A 19,931-nucleotide genomic window follows, 5' to 3' on the forward strand; every position below is an offset into this window, starting at 1 on the left:
TCAAAACTATAAATATGTGGGGATAGAGGTATTAATTAACTGGATGAGAGGAATCACTTTACAATGTGTATATATAGCAAACATCATGATGTAGACTTTAAATATTTTACAATTTAATTTGTCAATTATACCACAATAAAGCTCAAAAACAAATCTGGCTTTTAATTAGAGCACACCATAATATTCTACATGGTTACAAAAAGAAGTCTGCTTAAAGTCTACTTTCTTACAAACATAATTCCAGAATTCCAAGAAACAAAGTAGCAAAAGAGGACACTTCAATTTTAAAAAGTAATGTGTATGTTCTACAACAAAATAAGTTAAGATAGTACACTTAGGCCTTGAAATCTATCAAGGAAGAATGATATGAAAGACAGCACTGAGTTAAATGTTATATAATCAAGTCAATACAAAAATCATGCTATTGTACTAGAGTTAAAAATATCAATTAGTATGAAAAGAATGTAAAACTCATCATGCTGAAAATAATAGCATTTTTTGTTTTTATTTTGAACTTGTAATATTTAGTTATCAAAACACATTACTGGGGAAGCTGATGTTAATCACTGGGACCAAAAAAAAGCACTTATCTCATTTTCATATAAAGCCTCCTTTCGATTACTTTGTATTTATAGAAAGAATTGGGAACATTTTCACCAGATGTTTTTCCTTAAAACAATGAATCTATTTTTGCAATGCCTACTTGTTATTTCCTATGCCAAGTTTCAGTTTCACCTCAACATTTCTAATACTCACTATACAGTGACATTTCTAGTAAGACACATTTTAATGCTTTAATAACTGTAGAAAGAGAATATTAAATACAATAAAACATATTTAGACATTTACTAAATATGCCTTTGAGCAGATTAACAAGTCTTAGCTTTTTAAAGAAATTTCAAATAAAAAAATATGTATTATAGTATGTCAAACATGGTCAGCCAAAAATAACTATATAGAGAACACCATACTAAGTGCTGACGCCTACTTCCTCAAGGAGTTAACAATTCTCTCAATATTGGAGTATTTTCACCTGTGGGCCTTAAATGACTCATACATGTGGTGGTTGAAATATTTATCTCCCTGGCTCTTGGGGCAGCTAAGCAAGGCTTGGGATGGAAAGTTTCCTGGCCACTGCCCTTCAGCCAGGAGCTCTTTTGTATATCACAGTGAGCTATCCAAGTATTTTTTTTGTGTGTGTATCAAGGTTGGGAAACACTCTTTACAGAGTACAAATAAAACCTTTATATAATACAATTAAAGACTATATATATATGTCCAATCATACATATATACATACATATACATATACATACATACAGTCCTTGCTTTGTATGTAGTATGGGATGATAAAAATAATCATACAAGCTGAAACCATGCAGGCAATTTTAATGAACAATGGGAAAAGTTACAATTGTTCCAAAACTTAAAAAAATTTGTCAAAGGGTGCCTGAGTGGCTTAGTTAAGCATCTGATTCTTGATTTCAGCTCAGGTCATGATCTCACGGTCATGAGATCAAGCCCTCATCACACTCTATATTCAGTGGAGAGTCTGCTTCTTTCTCCCTCTCCTTCTGCCCCTTCCCCTACTTATGCAGGTGCATGCACACTCTCTCCTTCTCTCTCACATAAATAAATAAATCTTTAAAAACTTTTTTTTGTTGTTGGGGCACCTAGGCGCAGTCAGTTAAGCCTCCAGCTTGGTTTCGGCTCAGGTCCTGATCTCAGGGTTGTAAGATGGAGCCCTCTATTGGGCTCTGCACTCAGGGTGGAGTCTGCTTAACACTTTCTATCCTCTGCTGCTCCTCCCCTTATTCTCTCTAAAATAAATAAATAAATCTTCAAAAAAAATTTTAGATTCATGATCCAAATATGAATTTCTGATCAATTATAAAGGTATAGGGAAATAAAAAAAAGCAAAACTAATATTTATTTAGTACACTGTAATTTAATACATTAAAAACACTGAAAATTATTTATAAAAAACTCAAGAGCAGTTTGAACACTGCTTGTCACTTCTTCTGGAACAATGTATGATAGGAAGCAAAAAATCTTTCCTATGCCGTGGATAGTCATACTCCTTTCTGAGTTAGGATCAGATGCCAACATTGTATCCTTGTGCTTCACATGTCAAGAAATATCTCCCAGAGTTCCTTTCATGTAAAATCTTATGCTGGTATCACTCTTTATGTCACAACCACTGTCCTCATTTATGTCCATAAGTTTGCCTTCACTAAATTCCTGTGGTGGCATATCTAGAGTCTCTTGAACATCAGTGGGGTCAACATTCCCACTGTCCGCTGTTTCCTAACTCCATTTATGTTCAATTTGAATTTTGCTTCCAGTAGTATCACTTTTTCCTTGCTGTGCTTTAATTATTGTTGGCTAATTCTTTGATTATCCACTTTTATAAAATTACATGAGTTTATCACTGGGGCATAAGGAGGGAACACAAATACACAGACTGTTTTCTGTGTATGAACTCAGTAAGAGGTGCAAAGTGACCACTGACAGAGTTTGGAAAATGTGACATGACTGGTCACTGGTCATGATGTGCATCTGTTATTTTTTAGTGACATGTAGACTGAAAAGTCAGCAGTGAAGTCTGTACTTTATGAAATTTGTTATAGTTAATAGACTGTAGTAACTGAAATTGGTGTATCTCAGAACTGTGCAAAAGCAAGGCCCAGCTTATGTCAACTATGTAGAATTGATATAATTAAAGGATTAGAAGGTTCTCTTACTGTGAAAGATTACTTCGGGAATTTTCTTTAAGGAGTATCTCAATGTTTTTATGGGACATGAAGAAAAAAAATGCCACAATCAAGGGGAAGAGAACATGTTCACAGTAAAGCAAAGCAACATTAAAAAAAAAAAGTACATATATTCTACATGAAAAAGAGACTATGAGCTACAATAATTAGCTGTCCTCAAACTAGCAGCATCAGCAGTACCTGAGAACATGCTAGAAAGGCTAAGTCTTGGGTCTCGATCCAGACCAATGAATCAGACACTACAGGGTCAGGGCCTACTTTAACAAGCCCTACAAGTGATTCTGATGAACCACCAAATTTGAGAATTACTGAACCATGTCCTACAAACCAATGTGCTGCTCTTCAGTTAAAGTAATTGAGATCTTACATCACTTTGTCAGGTAAGACATGATTGAATCACTCAATCATGCAGATAAACTCTACTCTCACTGTTTACTCCAAAGGATCTAATGTACTACCCCTAAATATGATTTTTTGAGGAGAAATTAACCAAATTTCCTTGAAATCTTGAGCTCATAGGGCTGAATGGGGAAAAAATGACAAATGCTTAAGTTAAATGGAGGTGTGGCTAGCAATGGTTGGGAGGAAAACTCAGGCCACAGTTGAGGAAGGATTATGGTGTATGAGTGCATGGGAAAGAAAATATAAGCACTTGGGAAATTTCTGGTCAAGACTTTAAGAATTTAGTTTCTAAACAGCAAAGTCATTTGTTTTAATTTACACTGAGTAGTACTGTCACACAGAATGCTTCATTTTTGTTACAGCTGATACCTCCTCACCCCTCCCTCAATTCTTCCCTAGCCTTTTCAGTTTTATGGCAAAGTTAATAACACTTAAAAAATGTGATTCAATTCTGGTCCTGCCAACTGATAAACTCTGTATCTATGTGTAAGTCATTTAATTATTCTGAACTTTTCTTTTTTGCATATAGCTGTGGTCTACACACATTAAAAACTGTTCATCAGTAGCACTTAGACCAAAATTCTTTTGAAAAATGAAAATAATATACAAAGTATAGTTGGCTAGGCTTTCTTGTTTGAGAAATCTTAGTTTAAAACTGTGTGATAGGACACCTGGGTGATTCAGAGGTTGAGCGTCTGCCTTGGGCTCAGGTCGTGATCCCAGGGTCCTGGGATCCAGTCCCGCATTGGGCTCCCTGCAGGGAGCCTGCTTCTTCCTATGCCTATGCCTCTCTCTTTCATGAATAAATAAATAAAATCTTAAAAAAAGAATAAAACTGTGTGATACAACTAGGATGGATTTAAAGTCCAATTCATTTTTCTATAGGTTTTAATGGCTCCCATAGCTAAAAAAGATACAATGATACAAAGATCCACATAAAACAAATGCCTTATCACTAGAGTGTCACTAGAGTGACACCGATTGTTTTTAACATCATACACCAATAACACAAAGCTTTTTCTCTAATTTCTATTAGTAAAAAGTCCATCTTCCCTGATGTTAACCAGTTTTTCTTATAAATGTTAAGATAGGGGCTACATTCCTATTCTTAGGGTTCTCTGGAGGATTTTAAAAGGGTTTTTCCCCCCTTAATCTGATTTCAAGTTTTTGAAGTATACAGATGTACAAGGTTTTTGTTTATAATAAGTGACATCTTTTATTTTTGGCAACAAAATCATACTTAATATAACCAAGGATGCTGTATGGCATAGCTCTGGGGGTGGCCATTCATATGGAACTGTCTCCCTAGGGGTATGCTATATGAAGATGGTGAAGATTTTTTCAGTATTTTATGTGACAGGATTGTATGACAATATAAAGAGACAGTACCACTTACCAATCCACATACTTAATACGAATAATGTTTAATTGTTATTTGGAGAAAAAAATAAGTTAGTTATAACATTCTCTTCCTATATCCCAGTGGCTTCTTATGCACAGCTAAAGACAGTAAAAAGAATAAAGTAATTGAATTCAGTGGTTTGTCTTCTACCACTTCCACTCTCCTTGACTTTTACTGTTCCTTTAACCAATTATCAAAGGCAACTTCACTCATTCTAAACATAATTGAGTATCTCCATGTGTCAGATACTGTTCTAGGAGCTTGAGATACTAACAGTAAACAAGAAACATACAGACAGGCAATAGATATCATAAGCAATTAATGTATATAATTTGTTAGTGGCAACCAGGAAAGGGATTGGATATACATTTGTGTGGGTGAAGGGTAAAGAAATCAACAAATAGAAGAAGAAAGAGACCCAGAGATGTCAACCTGGCCCCTGGGGTTGCTTTTCTCTGGAAAAAGCAACAAAAGGCTAAGAAATGGACCAGGGCTTTCAACAGTCTCTAAGGATCAGAGGAACAAAAACTGGATTTCAGGATCTATCAACGAACTGAACATCTAAGCTCTGAGTTGGGACCTTGTGTAAAAAGCAGTCCCCTGGGTTTGGTGAATCTCTAAAAGATCATAGGATTCAACATACAGTTGTACTCATGGTTAAGACTTATAGCAAAAGGATATAAAAGAAGGAGAAGGAGAAGGAGGAGGAAGAGAAGAAGAGGAGGAAAAGGAAGAGAAGGAGGAAGAGGAGGAAGAGGAGAAAGAGGAGGAGGAGGAGGAGAGGAAGAAGAAAGAAGAAGCAGCAAAAGGAAAAGGTGTGCGGAGTGAAATCCAGAGGAAACCAGGTGAAATCTCTGAGTCTCTTTTGAGTTTCTGTCTGGGATGATGAAAAAGTTCTGGAAGTGGATAGTGGTGACAGCTGCACAACTCTGTGAATCTACTTAATATCACTGAATTGTACTAAAAATCTTTGCTGAACTGTACACTAAAATGGCTGAAATGGTGAATTCAATGTTATTCTAAAATATGTATAGTTTATCACAATGAAAAAAAAAAAGTCCCTTCCCACTGAAGTCACATAGGGTGCACTTAATTCTTCCAGAAACAGTTTTTTTTGAAAGTTCATTAGCAATTCAGCACTCAAAGTTTTTAGTTGGGGGGCTCATCATGTAGGTGCCCTCTGCCTAGCACATACCAAAATTAGACTCTCAAAGGAAAGCAGATGTTCAGAATAAGCTGAATAAACACACATTGTTTGTACAGTACAGGTACTATGAGCCATCCTTATCAGCTAAAGAAAGTCTTATTATCAGTACAGGAACAGTTTACTAGGCATGTTCCTAGATACCAGCTAAGGGTCAGCCTTGCAAACAGGTCTTTTCAATGATTGGCAGTGTCAGTCCGGTTACATATGCACAGATCCTGAATAGCAATACCCTAGCAATAAGTGGGAAACAGACTGGTCTTTCTAGGGTCCAAAGTCAAGCTTCAAATTATCTAAATTCCTGCAATGGAATTAAGATGAATCAAAAGTAATCCTGTTTAGGGAAAGATAACATTTTAACTTTCTCATTATCTCCACAATTTTTCATATATAAGACCTGGCCTTTGATAAAGAAGAACCTGGCATACGATGAAACATGTAATAACAATTAAAAAAATGAAACATGTTATGAGATGAATTGTGTGCTTTGCAAAGGACCCACAGTACCTCAGAACATGACCTCCCTTGGAAATATGATCATAGCAGATATAACAAAGATTAACATGAAGTCATACTGCAGCAGGGTGGACCCTTAATCCATTATGACTGGTGTCCTAAGAAGAGGAGAGAGACACACAAGAAAAAGATGCCATATGATGAGGGAACCAGAGAAGAGGGTGATGCATCTACAAGCCAAAGATGCCAAAAATTACTGGCAGATACCAGAAGATAGAAAAGGCAATGAAGGATTCTCTCCTACAGGTTTCAGAGGGAACATGGCCCAATAACACCCTGGTTTTGTATTTTTTGGCTCTAGAACTACGAAACAAGAAATTTCTGTTTTAAGCCATTTAGTTTGTGGTACTTTGTTACACCAGCCCTAAGAAAGAAATAAACAAAAGATAACAGAAAAGACACATAGGAAATCTAGATAACAGAAGTACTGAACACAGACTTTAAAAGAGTTTTGCCTAATAGGCTTAAGGAAAGATAGAGAATCTCTGTAGAAAATTATAATCTATAAAAAAGAACCAAAAGGAAAATCTAGAACTGAAGAATACAGTAATTGAAATTAAGGACTCAAGTCATGGGTTAAATAGTGTTAGAGACAGGTGAAGAGGGAATTAATGAATTAGAAAAAATATCAAAAATGATGCATGAAGAGCCAAAAGGAAAGGTAAATAAGGAAAAGAATGCAAAGGACATTAGGGTTATAGTCAGATGTAACATAATGTGAATAAAATCCCAGAGGAGAAAGAGAGAAGAATGGGGAAGAAGTGGTGTTTAGTGACATAATGACTGAGAATTCTCCAAAATTGCTAAAAGCTATCAAGTCACATATTCAAGGAACAATATAAACCCCAAAAGGAATATTTACAAGGAAAACCTAAGTATATTATAGGAAAATTGTTGAAAAGCAGGAAGAAAGAAAAATTTAAATCTACCGGGGGTGGGGGGGGGGGAGGATGGACAGCTAGAAATGAAAGCCAGAAAATGAAATATCTATCCTTCCAGGATAAAGGTGAAATAATAAAAAAAAACCTTTTCGATAAATAAAAAGGAGTCATTGTCACTAAGATATCTATAATAAAGATAATACTAAAAGATATGAATTATTTCTCTTCAGGTACAGAAAAATGATACTAGATAGAATCTTAGAGATATAAGAAAAGCATTAAAAGGGTAAATATAAAAAAAAATAAAAGGGTAAATATATAATAAATGTAAACAAATATCAAATGTACACAAATAATGTACAGAAAAATAAAACACTATTTAATGAGGATAAGTCAGGGATATATGTTATAATTATTAGAGTAGCACTGTCCAACTGAACTTTTTTTGTGATGATGGAAATAACTGCACTGTTCAATATGGTAACCAGGTATAGCTTTCTAGTATCTGGAATATGGTCAGTATGACTGAGAAACTGAATTTTAAGTTTTATTTAATTTTAATAAATTTAAAATAGTCACCTATGGCTAGGAGCTACTACGTTAGGACACCTGTAGAGTAACCCTTAAAAGAGTAGTAAAAGAATACATTAATTACATTAATATAGAACTATGCTGATAAAAAGGGGAAAAATGGAATAAAAAATATGCAATTCACATTATCGCACTAGGACAAAAAAAAGCCCTTAAAACTATGAGTTAAATAGAAAACATATTAAAATGGGTATATATAAACTCAAATTTATTAGTGATGTGTAGTAATTTTCTACAGGTACTATAGATATTAAAAGATCGTAAGAGGATATTATAAAGACTTTTACACCAATAATTTTGAAAATTTAAAGAAACTGAACAAATTTCTTAAAAACATACACAAGTTACAAAACTGATGCAAGAAATTAAACATGTGAATGGCTCTAAAATTAATTTAAAAACAGAATTGATAATTAGAAGCTTCTCAAAAAGGAAAACTTTAGGCCCATTGCTTCCTAGGTAACTTGTACCAAACATTTACTTGTAGGAGAAATAATACCAATTTTATAGAAATTCTACCAGATAAGAGAAGAAGAAGGAATACATACCAACTCATTTTACAGTATAAACATAATCTTAATACGAATACCTCGGCAAGATGTTATAGGCCAATCTCACTCATAAACACAGATGGCAGAATTAATATTAAAAGACTCCTAACTCTGGGAAACGAACTAGGGGTGGTGGAAGGGGAGGAGGGTGGGGGGCGGGGGTGAATAGGTGACGGGTACTGAGGGGAGCACTTGATGGGATGAGCACTGGGTGTTATTCTGTATGTTGGCAAATTGAACATCAATAAAAAATAAAATTATTAAAAAAAAGAAATCACCAAAAATACTAAACACTGCAAAATAAAAAGATTCTATAGGTACTTACTTCATACTTCTTTGCTACTATACACTGAGCTCAATGAAGTCTTTGAGCTCAAGTATTATGGGTAAATAAATATACACAGCATTTTTAAAAAATTTAAAAAAAATTAATATTAAACTAAATCTACCAATATGTAAAAAGAGTAATATATTATGATTAAGCTGGGTTTATTGCAGGAACACAAGGTTGGATTAATATTTTTAAATGAATCAACAAGAGTCATCACATTAGAATAAAAGTCATACCATCATATCAATAAAAGCAAAGAAAATATCTGATTTTTTTTTTTTTTTTTTTTAACCAATTCATGATTAAAATTCTTAAACTACGGGGATCCCTGGGTGGCTCAGCAGTTTGGCGCCTGCCTTTGGCCCAGGGCGCGATCCTGGAGTCCGGGATCGAGTCCCGCGTTGGGCTCCCGGCATGGAGCCTGCTTCTCTTCCTTCTCCTGTGTCTCTGCCTCTCTCTCTCTATATATATATATCATGAATAAATAAATAAATAAATCTTTAAAAAAAATTCTTAAACTAGGTACAGAAAGGAACTTTTAAAAAAAAAGATTTATTTATTCATTTATTTATTTATGATAGAGAGAGAGAGCCTGCTTCTCCCTCTGCATCTCTTATGAATAAATAAATAAAATATTTAAAAAACAACAAAACATTCCCTTTTAAGATGAGAAATAAGGAAAAAGCCCCTGTATTTACCTTGTATTCAAGTGTGAGGCAATGAAGGCAAGAAAAATAAAAAGTATAAAGATTGGAAAGAAGAAATAAAATGGCCATTATTTGCAGAAGACACGGCTGATTAATTAAAAAACCTGAATTATTAAAATGAGTTTAGCAAAGTTGCAAAGTAGAAGATCAATATAGAAAATGAATATGTGGGCAGCCTGGGTGGCTCAGTGGTTTAGCACCTGCCTTCGGCCCAGGGCATGATCCTGGAGACCCAGGATCGAGTCCCACGTCGGGCTCCCTGCATGGAGCCTGCTTCTCCGCCTCTCTCTGTGTGTCTCTCATGAATAAATAATTAAAAATATTAAAAAAAGAAAATGAATATGTAAATAAATTTTATATTTTAGTAATAAACCACAAGAAAATAAAATGTCAGAAATATCATTTATAATAACTTAAAAATATCAAATAGCAAAACACACTTAACAAAAGATATACAAGATCTCTACATAGAAAATCCTAAAATACTAATAGAAATTAAAGATATAAATAAAGGATTTTATAAAGTCCACAAATTGGAAGATATGTTATTGTGAAGCTATCGATTTACTCTACATTGAGTCAATGTACTTGCTAACAAAAATCCCAATTTTGTTGTTGTTGATAGAAACTGACAAGCTGATTCCAAAATTTGTAAATACAAATGGTCAAGAATAGCCAAGAATCCGGAAGAAAAATAAGTTGACAAGATTCACTTTACAGAGTAGAACATTTTATAAAGTAATTTACAATGTTAATTGTCCAGCTAGAGTACCTAGAAAAATTAAGTAATTACTCTAGTTAGAGTAATTAAAACAGGTACTGCCTGAAGGATACATAGTCTAGAATTAGATTCACAGATATGATTTATAATACAAGTAGCATTGAAGAGTAGCAGAGAAAGGGTGGTCTTTTCAATAAACAGTGTTAAAAATGGAAAATAAAATCTTGATATTCCATGTAAAGTTAAATACTACATAAACCGTGTATCAAAGTTAAGGGGTAGAGGGGTACCAGATGTAGAGGGGTACCCAGATGTCTTAGTCAGTTAAGTGTCTGTCCTGGGATCAAGCCCCATGTCAGGCTCCCTGCTGAGCAGGGAGACTGCATTTCCCTCTCCCTCTGCCCCTCCCCCTGCTCGTGTGTGTGTGTGTGTGTGTGTGTGTGTGTGTGTGTTCTCTCAAATAATACTTTTTTAAAAAATAGAAGTTAAATGGATAAATTATAGTATATTCTTACAAAGGAATATCAAAACAATAGAAGTAAACAACTGCTACACAAAGCATGGATAAATTTCAAAAACTATGTTAATTGAAAGGAAGCATAAACAAAAGATTACTATTTTATGATTCCATTTGTATCAAGTGGCAAAACAAAACTATCAGAATAATGATTGCCATTGGAAAAGAGGAAAAAGGCAATGACTGGCAAGGTCACTTGTGGGTCTTCTGGGGCACTGGTAAATTTTCAGCTTCTTGATCTGGATAGTAGTTACAGAGGTGTTAGCTTTGTTAACTAACAAATAATTCCCTGAGCTGTACATTTATATTCTTTTCATTTCTAAAAATGTACTTAAAGTTAAAAATTGAAAGGGTGAGTGACTGGCACAGTCAGATGGGCATCTGACTCTTGGTTTCGGCTCAGGTTGTGATCTCAGGGTGGTGAGATCTAGCCATGTTGGGCTCAGTGCAGAATCTGCTTAAGACTCTCTCTCTCCTTCTCCCTCTACTCTTCTCTAACCCCTCCCATTCTCTCTCTTTAAAATAAATATACCTTTTAAAAAAAAAGTTAAAAATGGAAGAGAAAAACATATCAAATCAATGGTGTACTTTACAACTATTCTATTATCTTAGAACAGAAAGAGTACCATGCAGACACTTAAAAATTATGTATAAATATAGAAAAGAAAAAATATATAGAAAAGTTATTGCTCCTTTTGTTTTAGTCCACTTTTAATTTTTAGCTAAGAAAAAATTCTTTCTTGGGGTGCCTGGAGTGGCTCAGCTGGTTAAGCATCAGCCTTCAATTTAGATCCTGATCTCAGGGTCCTGGGATGGAGGCCCATGTTGGTTGGGCTCTGTGCTCAGCAGGGAGTCTGCTTCTCTCTCTCTTTCTCTCTCTCTCTCTGCTCCTCCCCCCACTCATGCTCTTTCTTTTTCAAATAGATTTTAAAAAAAAAAGAACTACTTCCTTAACTCTCATATCATAAAGATGATCTTCCATATTTTCACCTAATTCTAGGTTAGAAGTTTTTCCTCAGTACAAAAGTATACAAAATATTACTTCATTGTCTTGTATCTATTTTCATCAAGAAGAAATCTACTTTTGGGGCAATATAGTAGGTTATAATTATAATAAAAAATCTGTATATACAATCCTTGTAGTAGGATAAAAGAATACTATTATATTCATCATGTATAGGTGAAAAAGTTCAGGCCTGGGGGTTAAATGATTCTAACCAAGGTAAAAGAATTAGAAAATATATAGTAATCATACATATACCTTCTGATTCCCACATTCAGCATGATTTCCACTACTCCATTATAATGGAAAAAAGCACAAGCTGTGGAGTCAGAAAACATATGGATACAAATTCTGGATTTCCCACAAATTGTGTAATCTTGAGCAATAAACTTAGAGAACCTTAGTTTTTTTCTCCATATAACAAAGATAAACATCACCTATTTTACAGAATAGTGAGGATTAGCAAAAACGGGTAATATAAGTAGTTGACCCACATTGCATACTTCATAACTGAGTTAGAAATATTGTTCTAGGGGTGCCTTAGTGCTTTAGTTGGTTAAATGTATGACTCTAAATTTTGGCTCAGGTCCTGATCTCAGGGTTGTGAGCGAGCCCTATGTCTGGCTCTACACTGGGCATGGAATCTGCTTAAGATTCTCTCTCCTTCTTTCCCTCTTGTCCCTCCCCTTGCTTGTGAGCTCTCTCCCTACAAAAGAAAAGAAAAATATTGTTCTATTATTTTTATACACACCTACATATATACATACATACACAGATATATTTAATAGTTCCTAAGGATAATTTTGGAGCACTTCAAGTGCATCATATAGCTTGGTTTGTGAGTGGCAGATACATAATGAACCAAAAGGAGAAAAGAAAAACCAACCCAACAATATTCTGTAAGTTGTACATTGGGAGGTTGGAAGGAGAGGAAATTGGGAAGAGGAGTGTAGTATAGAGAGGAAAACTGACATATTACAGAGAGGATCAAAGAATATTTGAAAAGAAACACATTACCTCTTTTAAAGGTACATACCGTAACTCCTATCTAGGAACTCATAATTTTGAATTTAGTTTGTTATTTGGAGGTCAAAGGGCAATAATAAATACTTCTGAAGTGAGCTATCCTAAGTATTTTATACATATCTTCTTTAACTCTTGTCTATCTGTAGATTGGCACTCTTCTTAAAACCAAAACATTATGTTAAAAATATAATTATAAGAGGCTAAGTAATGAGTCATGCAAACTACTTTATAGTCACATCTGATGTATAACATATTTTAATTATATTCAGTTATTCCAGACACTACAATGACAAAATGACTGTTGCCTTCTGTATTTATTTTCTGTATTATTTTTCCACAAAGTAACTATAAGAAAAACTTAACTAAGGAGCCCTTTCTCCTATACTCCCTTCTTGTTGCAACATTTTTCTGAAATTAAAATAGTAACAGAGCAACATTAAAAAACAAAAACAAAAAATGAACACCTCTAACCCACAGATACTTTCAATTATTTATTTTTTTAGATTTAAAAAAAAATTTTAAGTAATTTCTACACTCAATGTGGGGCTCAAACTCACAACTCTGAAATCAAAAGTTTGCATGCTTTACTGACTGAGCCAGCCAGGTACCCCCCTATCTAGAACCTTTTAAAACAGCATTTCAAAACATATTCACCCCCACATAAAAAACCAAACCCATTCCCAAACCCAAAGAAAACACAACCATATAACATAAATTTCTCATCAAACTATAAAAGAAACCAAATATACCATCCTTTATAAAAAAAAAAAAAAAGATTTATTTGGCAGAGAGAGAGAGCACAAGATAGAGTACAAGCAGGGAGAAAAGGAGAGGGAGAAGCAGGCTCCCTGAGCCTGATGCCCATGCAGGGCTCAATCCCAGGACTCTGGGATCATGACCTGAGCTAATGGCAGATGCTTAACTGACTGAGCCACCCAGGCGCTCCACCACACTATTCTATTACATTAAAGTGAATGGCTTCTTCACTCAGTATAATACCCTCCAGTTCCATCCATGTCGAAGCAAATGATGGGTATTCGTCCTTTCTAATGGCTAAGTGAAGCAAGTCAATCAGAGAAGGACAATCATCATATGGTTTCACTCATACACGGAATATAAGAAATAGTGAAAGGGATTATAAGGGAAAGGAGGAGAATTGAGTGGGAAAAACTAGAGACCTTCTCTAGACAAAACATGAGAGACTCCTAACTCTGGGAAACAAAGATGGGGATGCTGAAGGGGAGGTGGGCGGGGGGATTGGGGCAACTGGGTGACAGGCACTGAGGAGGACACTTGATGGGATAAGCACTGGGTGTTATACTATTTGTTGGCAAATCTAACTTCAATTAAAAAAAAAAAGAACATATTAAAAATAAATAAATAGGGGATCCCTGGGTGGCACAGTAGTTTAGTGCCTGCCTTTGGCCCAGGGCACGATCCTGGAGACCCGGGATCGAATCCCACGTCGGGCTCCCGGTGCATGGACCTGCTTCTCCCTCTGCCTATGTCTCTGCCTCTCTCTCTCTCTGGGACTATCATAAATAAATAAAAGTTAAAAATAAATAAATAAATAAATAAATAAAATGAATGGCTTCCAAGTGGGTAGGATTTACTAAGGATAAAGAGCACATAGAGCAATAATTATTTAGGACTTCAAAGAATACTTTAGATGGGGTAAGCTATATAGATGATGGCAGTTTTATCTGTTAAAGTATACCTTATGTTTAAAAAAAATATTTTATATTGTTTTAGTCATGTGTCTCTATTCTCTTTCAGTACCTTTAAAAAGGATTTAAGTGATGTTTTTGTTTCATCCTTTCCCAAAATGGATGTGGTTAGCCATTGCTTCTGAGTACCTTACATGAAGACTGTTGGTATGTTTCAAGGCATGAGGTCTTTTGGAGGAACACTGTGATTGTGGTTAGTGGCTGAAAACTACAACAAAAAACTTCCAGCATTCAGTATGAAGCAGGAGAAGGGGGCTAGTGCACCACGAAGTAGTACTTTTGAGTTATGGAGAGAGAGCAAATCAATTATCTTATTAATACTCTTATACAATAAAGGGAAAATACTGGTTAACCAAAATATGGAAAATATTTTCAAGTAAGTAACTCTTTTTGATTAAGAAAAATATGCTCTTAACAGGTGTTTCATATCAGGAATCATGCTAAGTGCTATGAAAATATGAAGTTTCATTAGACACTGACCTTAAACTACTTACTGTCTCATGGGAAGATAGGGTAAGTGTAAAAAAGAACAATACAATAGAAAGTAACACATTATAAGAGTGGTGAAAAGAAAAAAAGAAACAAAAACTCCCCAGGGTTGCCTAGGTGGCTCAGTTGGTTAGGCATTCAACTCTTGATTTTGGCTGAGGTCACAATCTCAGGTTCCTAGAATTGAGCCTCAGGATGCCTTGGGCTCAGGGTGGAAGTCTGCTTCTCTCTCTCTCTCCCTTTGCCCCTCCTCTGCTCACGCATATGCACTAGTGTGTGCTCTCTCTAAAATAAATCTTAAAAAAAAAAAAAAAAAGAAAAAAAAAAAGACCTTGCATTGAAAGAAGGAAATGACTTCATGGAAGGGCAGCTTGAGATAGTTAGGTTGAACTGAAACATACAGGATGAATTAAAAAGTATGGGGATAGAGCATTCCATTGGGAGGGAGCAATATCAGTAACAACTGGCAAGTAATCCTTCATATGAAGTATGTTAACTGTGCGTGAATCCAAATAACACAAATCAAATTCCCGACCAACCCCCCAAAACAGCAAACTAGAAACAAAGTTTAAAAAATTTGAAAAATTTTAAATGTCATTAGAATATTAAGAAAATTTCAAAACATGTTCACATCAAAAAAAAAAACATGTTCACATCAATAGTTTAAAAGAAGCTTGTTAGAAAACACTTCTATAGTTTTAGCTTATTACACTGTAAAATAAAATATTTCAAAAATAAAACAATTATGTTGACATTCAAACACAACTAAACATTGAATAAGAGGGAAATGGAACATCTGATCTTACTAGTCTCACCCCACCATTTAACTCTGCAGTAGGAATGGTGTTGTAATAGAAAGGAATGTTAACACAATAAGAGAGCTGCAGAAAGTACAGAATGGAAGTCTTTATAATTGATTAAAAGTATATATTTACAATGGCATTAAAAAGGAGAACAAAGCTTGGTGTATAACTTACCAACATAAAATGAGCAGTTGGAATGCAATAAACTTTCAGTCCACAGGCGGCAAAGTTCACTTTCAGTTAGAGCTTCAACACCATAACAAGCTTGATATTCCACTTTTGGTAGTACATAAACTGGAAATTGCTGAAATGCAGGGTTATACTTTTTCAAAGCTCCATTAATTTATGCTTAATAGCAAATACATTTGCCTATATAGTTTTGCCACTTTCAAAATGCTTTCAGGTAATCTTATTTCATCCTTTCAAATACAGCAGAATTCAGACAGAAAGATGAAAAAACCCTTGTTAGATGTGGGCAACACACAGAGGTGGATAGATAAATAAGAGATCCTGAACCAACAGCTCTCCCTCACCTCCACCCAAGATCCCTGTACCTCCCTATCTACACATTTTATCAGGGAATGTAACTGACAGTAGCAACCTTGGAACAGAGCCTATGATACATAGTTGCCCAAAGGTTCAAATCTGGATATCAGAAAGACTGTTATACTAGTAATTCTCAGAGGATAAAAAAGGTAAGAATTTTTGGCCCCTTTAATGCATGAGACAAATGATCTCAGGGTCAAATACTCTGGGCAGCTTGTTTCCATTCTAAGAATGAAGTGTATAAGCATTAAAACCTACATTAACACCTGTGAGTGTCTTTATCTTGATTAATACAAAAGCTTGTTTCAAACACTAAGTACCTGGTAAATTATCCACTTAGAGTTTAATGGTCAGGACACTAAATAGATTAAGTAAAGTAACTGTGGCCATTACTAGTATAAAGTAGAATATGCAAGGAAATACATGCTTGTGAAATAATGTCATGTTATGTTCACTGTGCTCATGTTAGTTCATTTCTGTCAAAGAATATTCTACTCTTAATAGTAGTCTCTTCATTTCCAGCTGCAGAAGGAGAAATACAAGATTTAACAAATATATTCCAAGTGATATAACCAGTTAGTACTTTTGAAATTATACTAAACTGCCACTATTCATATACTTGAAAATATTTCACAAATGTTTCAGAATTCCTGATTTTCACAAAGTGGCAAATTTAGTGGGCTTGGAACAATGATGGTGGTTAAGAATAATTCAAATCCAGTAAAATTTTTGTTAACAGTAGGGTTGGTTCAAATGATTACCTGTGAATGTTGTAAAACCTTATAGTAGTGTTTCTTTTATTTCAATGTGTATATGAATAACCTGGTGAATAACTTTGTTAAAATGTAGAGTCTGACGTGAAGAACAATGTTTTGCTTTCTTAAAAATTGAAGTATAATTAACACACAGTTTAATATTAGTTTTGAGTGTACATTATAATAATTTGACAATTCTTTTTTTTAAAGATTTTATTTATTTATTGAGACACACACAGAAAGAGAGAGAGAGAGAGAGAGAGGCAGAGACATAGGCAGAGGGAGAAGAAGGCTCCACGCTGGGAGTCGGGTGTGGGACTCGATCCCGGGTCTCCAGGATCATGACCCTGGCTGCAGGCGGCGCTAAACCGCTGCGCCACTGGGGCTGCCTTAATTTAACAATTCTATATAGTAGGTTTTGTGTATTTGATAAGTAAGCTGTTGTTCCAGGGGCCAAACCTCAAGTATAAGGACTCTATGGTGTTGTCTCAATTAAAAAAATTAAATTGTGATTAAGATAATTTTACTGGTAAAGCTTTTTATTATATAATAATTCTTCAGCAATTGGTAATCTGCATTTAACTACCATAAGCTAGAGATAAAGAAATGGAGGTCAAGAGGGTTAAGAAATTTGCTCAGAGACAGAGCCAGTTTATAGCAGAGTTGAATAACTGATATAGAAGATATACCCTTTTTGGATCATGAGTTGATTTTTCCATGATAATACTGCCTTATATCTATAAAACTAAGTCCTGAATCTGGTTTTAATTTCTGTATGTATTCTACTGCCACCTCCAGGAAGCCAAGGGAAAGAAAAGTCTGAATATTTCATGGTAGTATTCTAAAATTAGAGTGAAATTTTAATTCCAATCAAAGTTTCAAACTATAAAAATTAAATTTACTATTCCTTTCTTCTTTGAATAGTAACTCTTATTCTCCCCAGCTGAAAGCTTTTCTTGGTTCTGTCTTCCAATTTTTCACATAGACCTTTTAAACTTTTCCATACATTCCTAAATAGATATTTCATAGCTAGTATCAGAGGTTGAAGAGACTTCTAAGTGTTTTAAAGCTTTATCTAAACAAGTCGGTTTTTAAGTAATGAGAATGCTTTCTTACCTAGAGTTTAAATAGTGCTACTTCAAAACTTCTCAAACTAGTGCTTAAATTATCCTAAAGTTCCCTTCCTTAATAACATCCTCCTCTTTCTTCACCCCTCAATTCTTCTCATTTACTTAATACCTGTTTATTGTGTTTCTAGGATATAAAACATTTGGGAGAAACAGGTAAATAGGACCTGATTCCAAGGGAAATTCATTCTACAAGGGATTTAAATCATGTGTACTAAATGATTACATGTAATAAAAAGGTACAGTATGATAAACATTCACTGAAAAATTTAAAATTTTACTCTGGGTTTGACATCATCAAAAACATAAGGCCTCTATTTAGATATTCTCTGGGGTTCAACTGGTTTGATATATCTTGATGAAGAGTGAATTCACATCTATAAGGTTTTGTCCCAACACTTACAAGTTGCCTTTAGTCAACAGAATGACAATGTCCTTAACAGGCTGTCTGTTTCAAGAATTAACTCAGTATCCAATATATCCCTAAGCTGTTCTTTTTTTTTTTTTTTTTTTTTTTTTTTTCCCTAAGCTGTTCTTAAGAAATACTGGCCCATCAATAGTTCCTAACTGCTGTGAGCTGGCACATCAATACAAAGTGGTATGGGTTCAAAGGGTAAAAAGTAAAAGAAATCAGGTTAGCTTCCAAATAAATAAAAGAGATATCAAATAAAAATTAAAGAAATAAAACACTGAAAATATAATACATAGCACTGATACTACATATATTCAAGATGTTCATGCTATAGCCATTAAACTGATCATAATTAAATATAAATAAGATAGGAAAATCAGTAAATAAAGTAAAATCTCTTAATTCAGAAAATATTAGCATGTATTTAGGAGCAGACTAATACAAAATCTTTAGTATTTTGTCATTCCTTGACTTTCTCTTATAAAAAAAATACTACCTCATACATTTAATTCAAAACTATTTGGTTTTTAAAATTTAAAGTCTGAACCACTGATAAAAACCAAATTATGAGAATTAAGAATTTAAAAATGTATTCACAATCTCCCTTCTATTTGACAAAGGTAACAGTATCATCAAGCAAAAGATCCTCCAAGTCTATTGGATTCTAGGGGACAAAGATCCTAGATCCTGATGGTTTAGCTTTAGAGTTTTTTCGTGACAGATCCTGCTATTAGCAGTTTAGAAAGGTTGGACCATCTGCTCTCCCTCCTTTCTTTCCTTTATTTTCCAAATTATTCCTTAATGTGACAAAGCAGTAATCAGTGACTTGATCCACAAGGGTCAAGGCTAGAACATCACTATTTTTGATCACTTGACTCCTAGCCCCAAACATAATGACTTCTAAAGTGGTCACTGAGGATACTTATCAGTGGTAGGTTAGAGAGCAGAAGATAGAGACAGCAAAATTAAAACAAGTAACTTTTTAAATAAAAAACATAAATATACACACACACAATGACAAATACACACAACAGAAAAAATTCTCTTAAGTAAAAATGAAAGACATCATTATAATCAGCTATAATATAGAGGGTCTTCTTTATTTACCAAATTCAGTGGTGCCACACACACAAAAAAATCAAACTAATCTCAATGTGAACTTCAAACATCAAGTATGGAAAACCGTTTAAAGAACCAATTATTCAAACTGTAGCAAGAACTTTTTAACTGAAAAAAAAAAAAAAAAAAAAAAACCTTTTTTACATCAATCCCCCCCCCCCCCCCCCCAAGACCAACAGGGGAAAAAGAATACGCCTGGTCTTCTAACAATTCTGCAAAGACTTCAAAGATATCTGTAAATCCCCCTTTCAAAATGTGGGACTTCTAAAATGAGTAAAGAAGATCCCCAAAGTAAGAGAAAAAAGGGCTAAAATATCACAAGGAATT

The 19,931-nt window shown here is 34.4% G+C and overlaps 1 protein-coding gene across 11 annotated transcripts in view; it reads right to left on the reverse strand.

Moving 5' to 3' along the window:
- Positions 1 to 19,931, reverse strand: part of ICE2 (interactor of little elongation complex ELL subunit 2) — a 65,215-nt gene that overhangs the window by 10,848 nt on the left and 34,436 nt on the right. For 10 of the 11 annotated variants that reach the window (XM_072808907.1, XM_072808903.1, XM_072808905.1 and 7 more), the window contains one exon: positions 15,820 to 15,949. In XM_072808907.1, the coding sequence (XP_072665008.1) occupies positions 15,820 to 15,949 (130 nt within the window). Of the gene's footprint in view, positions 1 to 11,785; positions 11,920 to 15,819; positions 15,950 to 19,931 lie in introns of those variants that run through there. The other variant, XM_072808909.1, reaches the window with a different exon arrangement.

This window comes from Canis lupus, chromosome 32 (assembly GCF_048164855.1).
Source record: "Canis lupus baileyi chromosome 32, mCanLup2.hap1, whole genome shotgun sequence".
Lineage (NCBI taxonomy): Eukaryota > Metazoa > Chordata > Mammalia > Carnivora > Canidae > Canis > Canis lupus.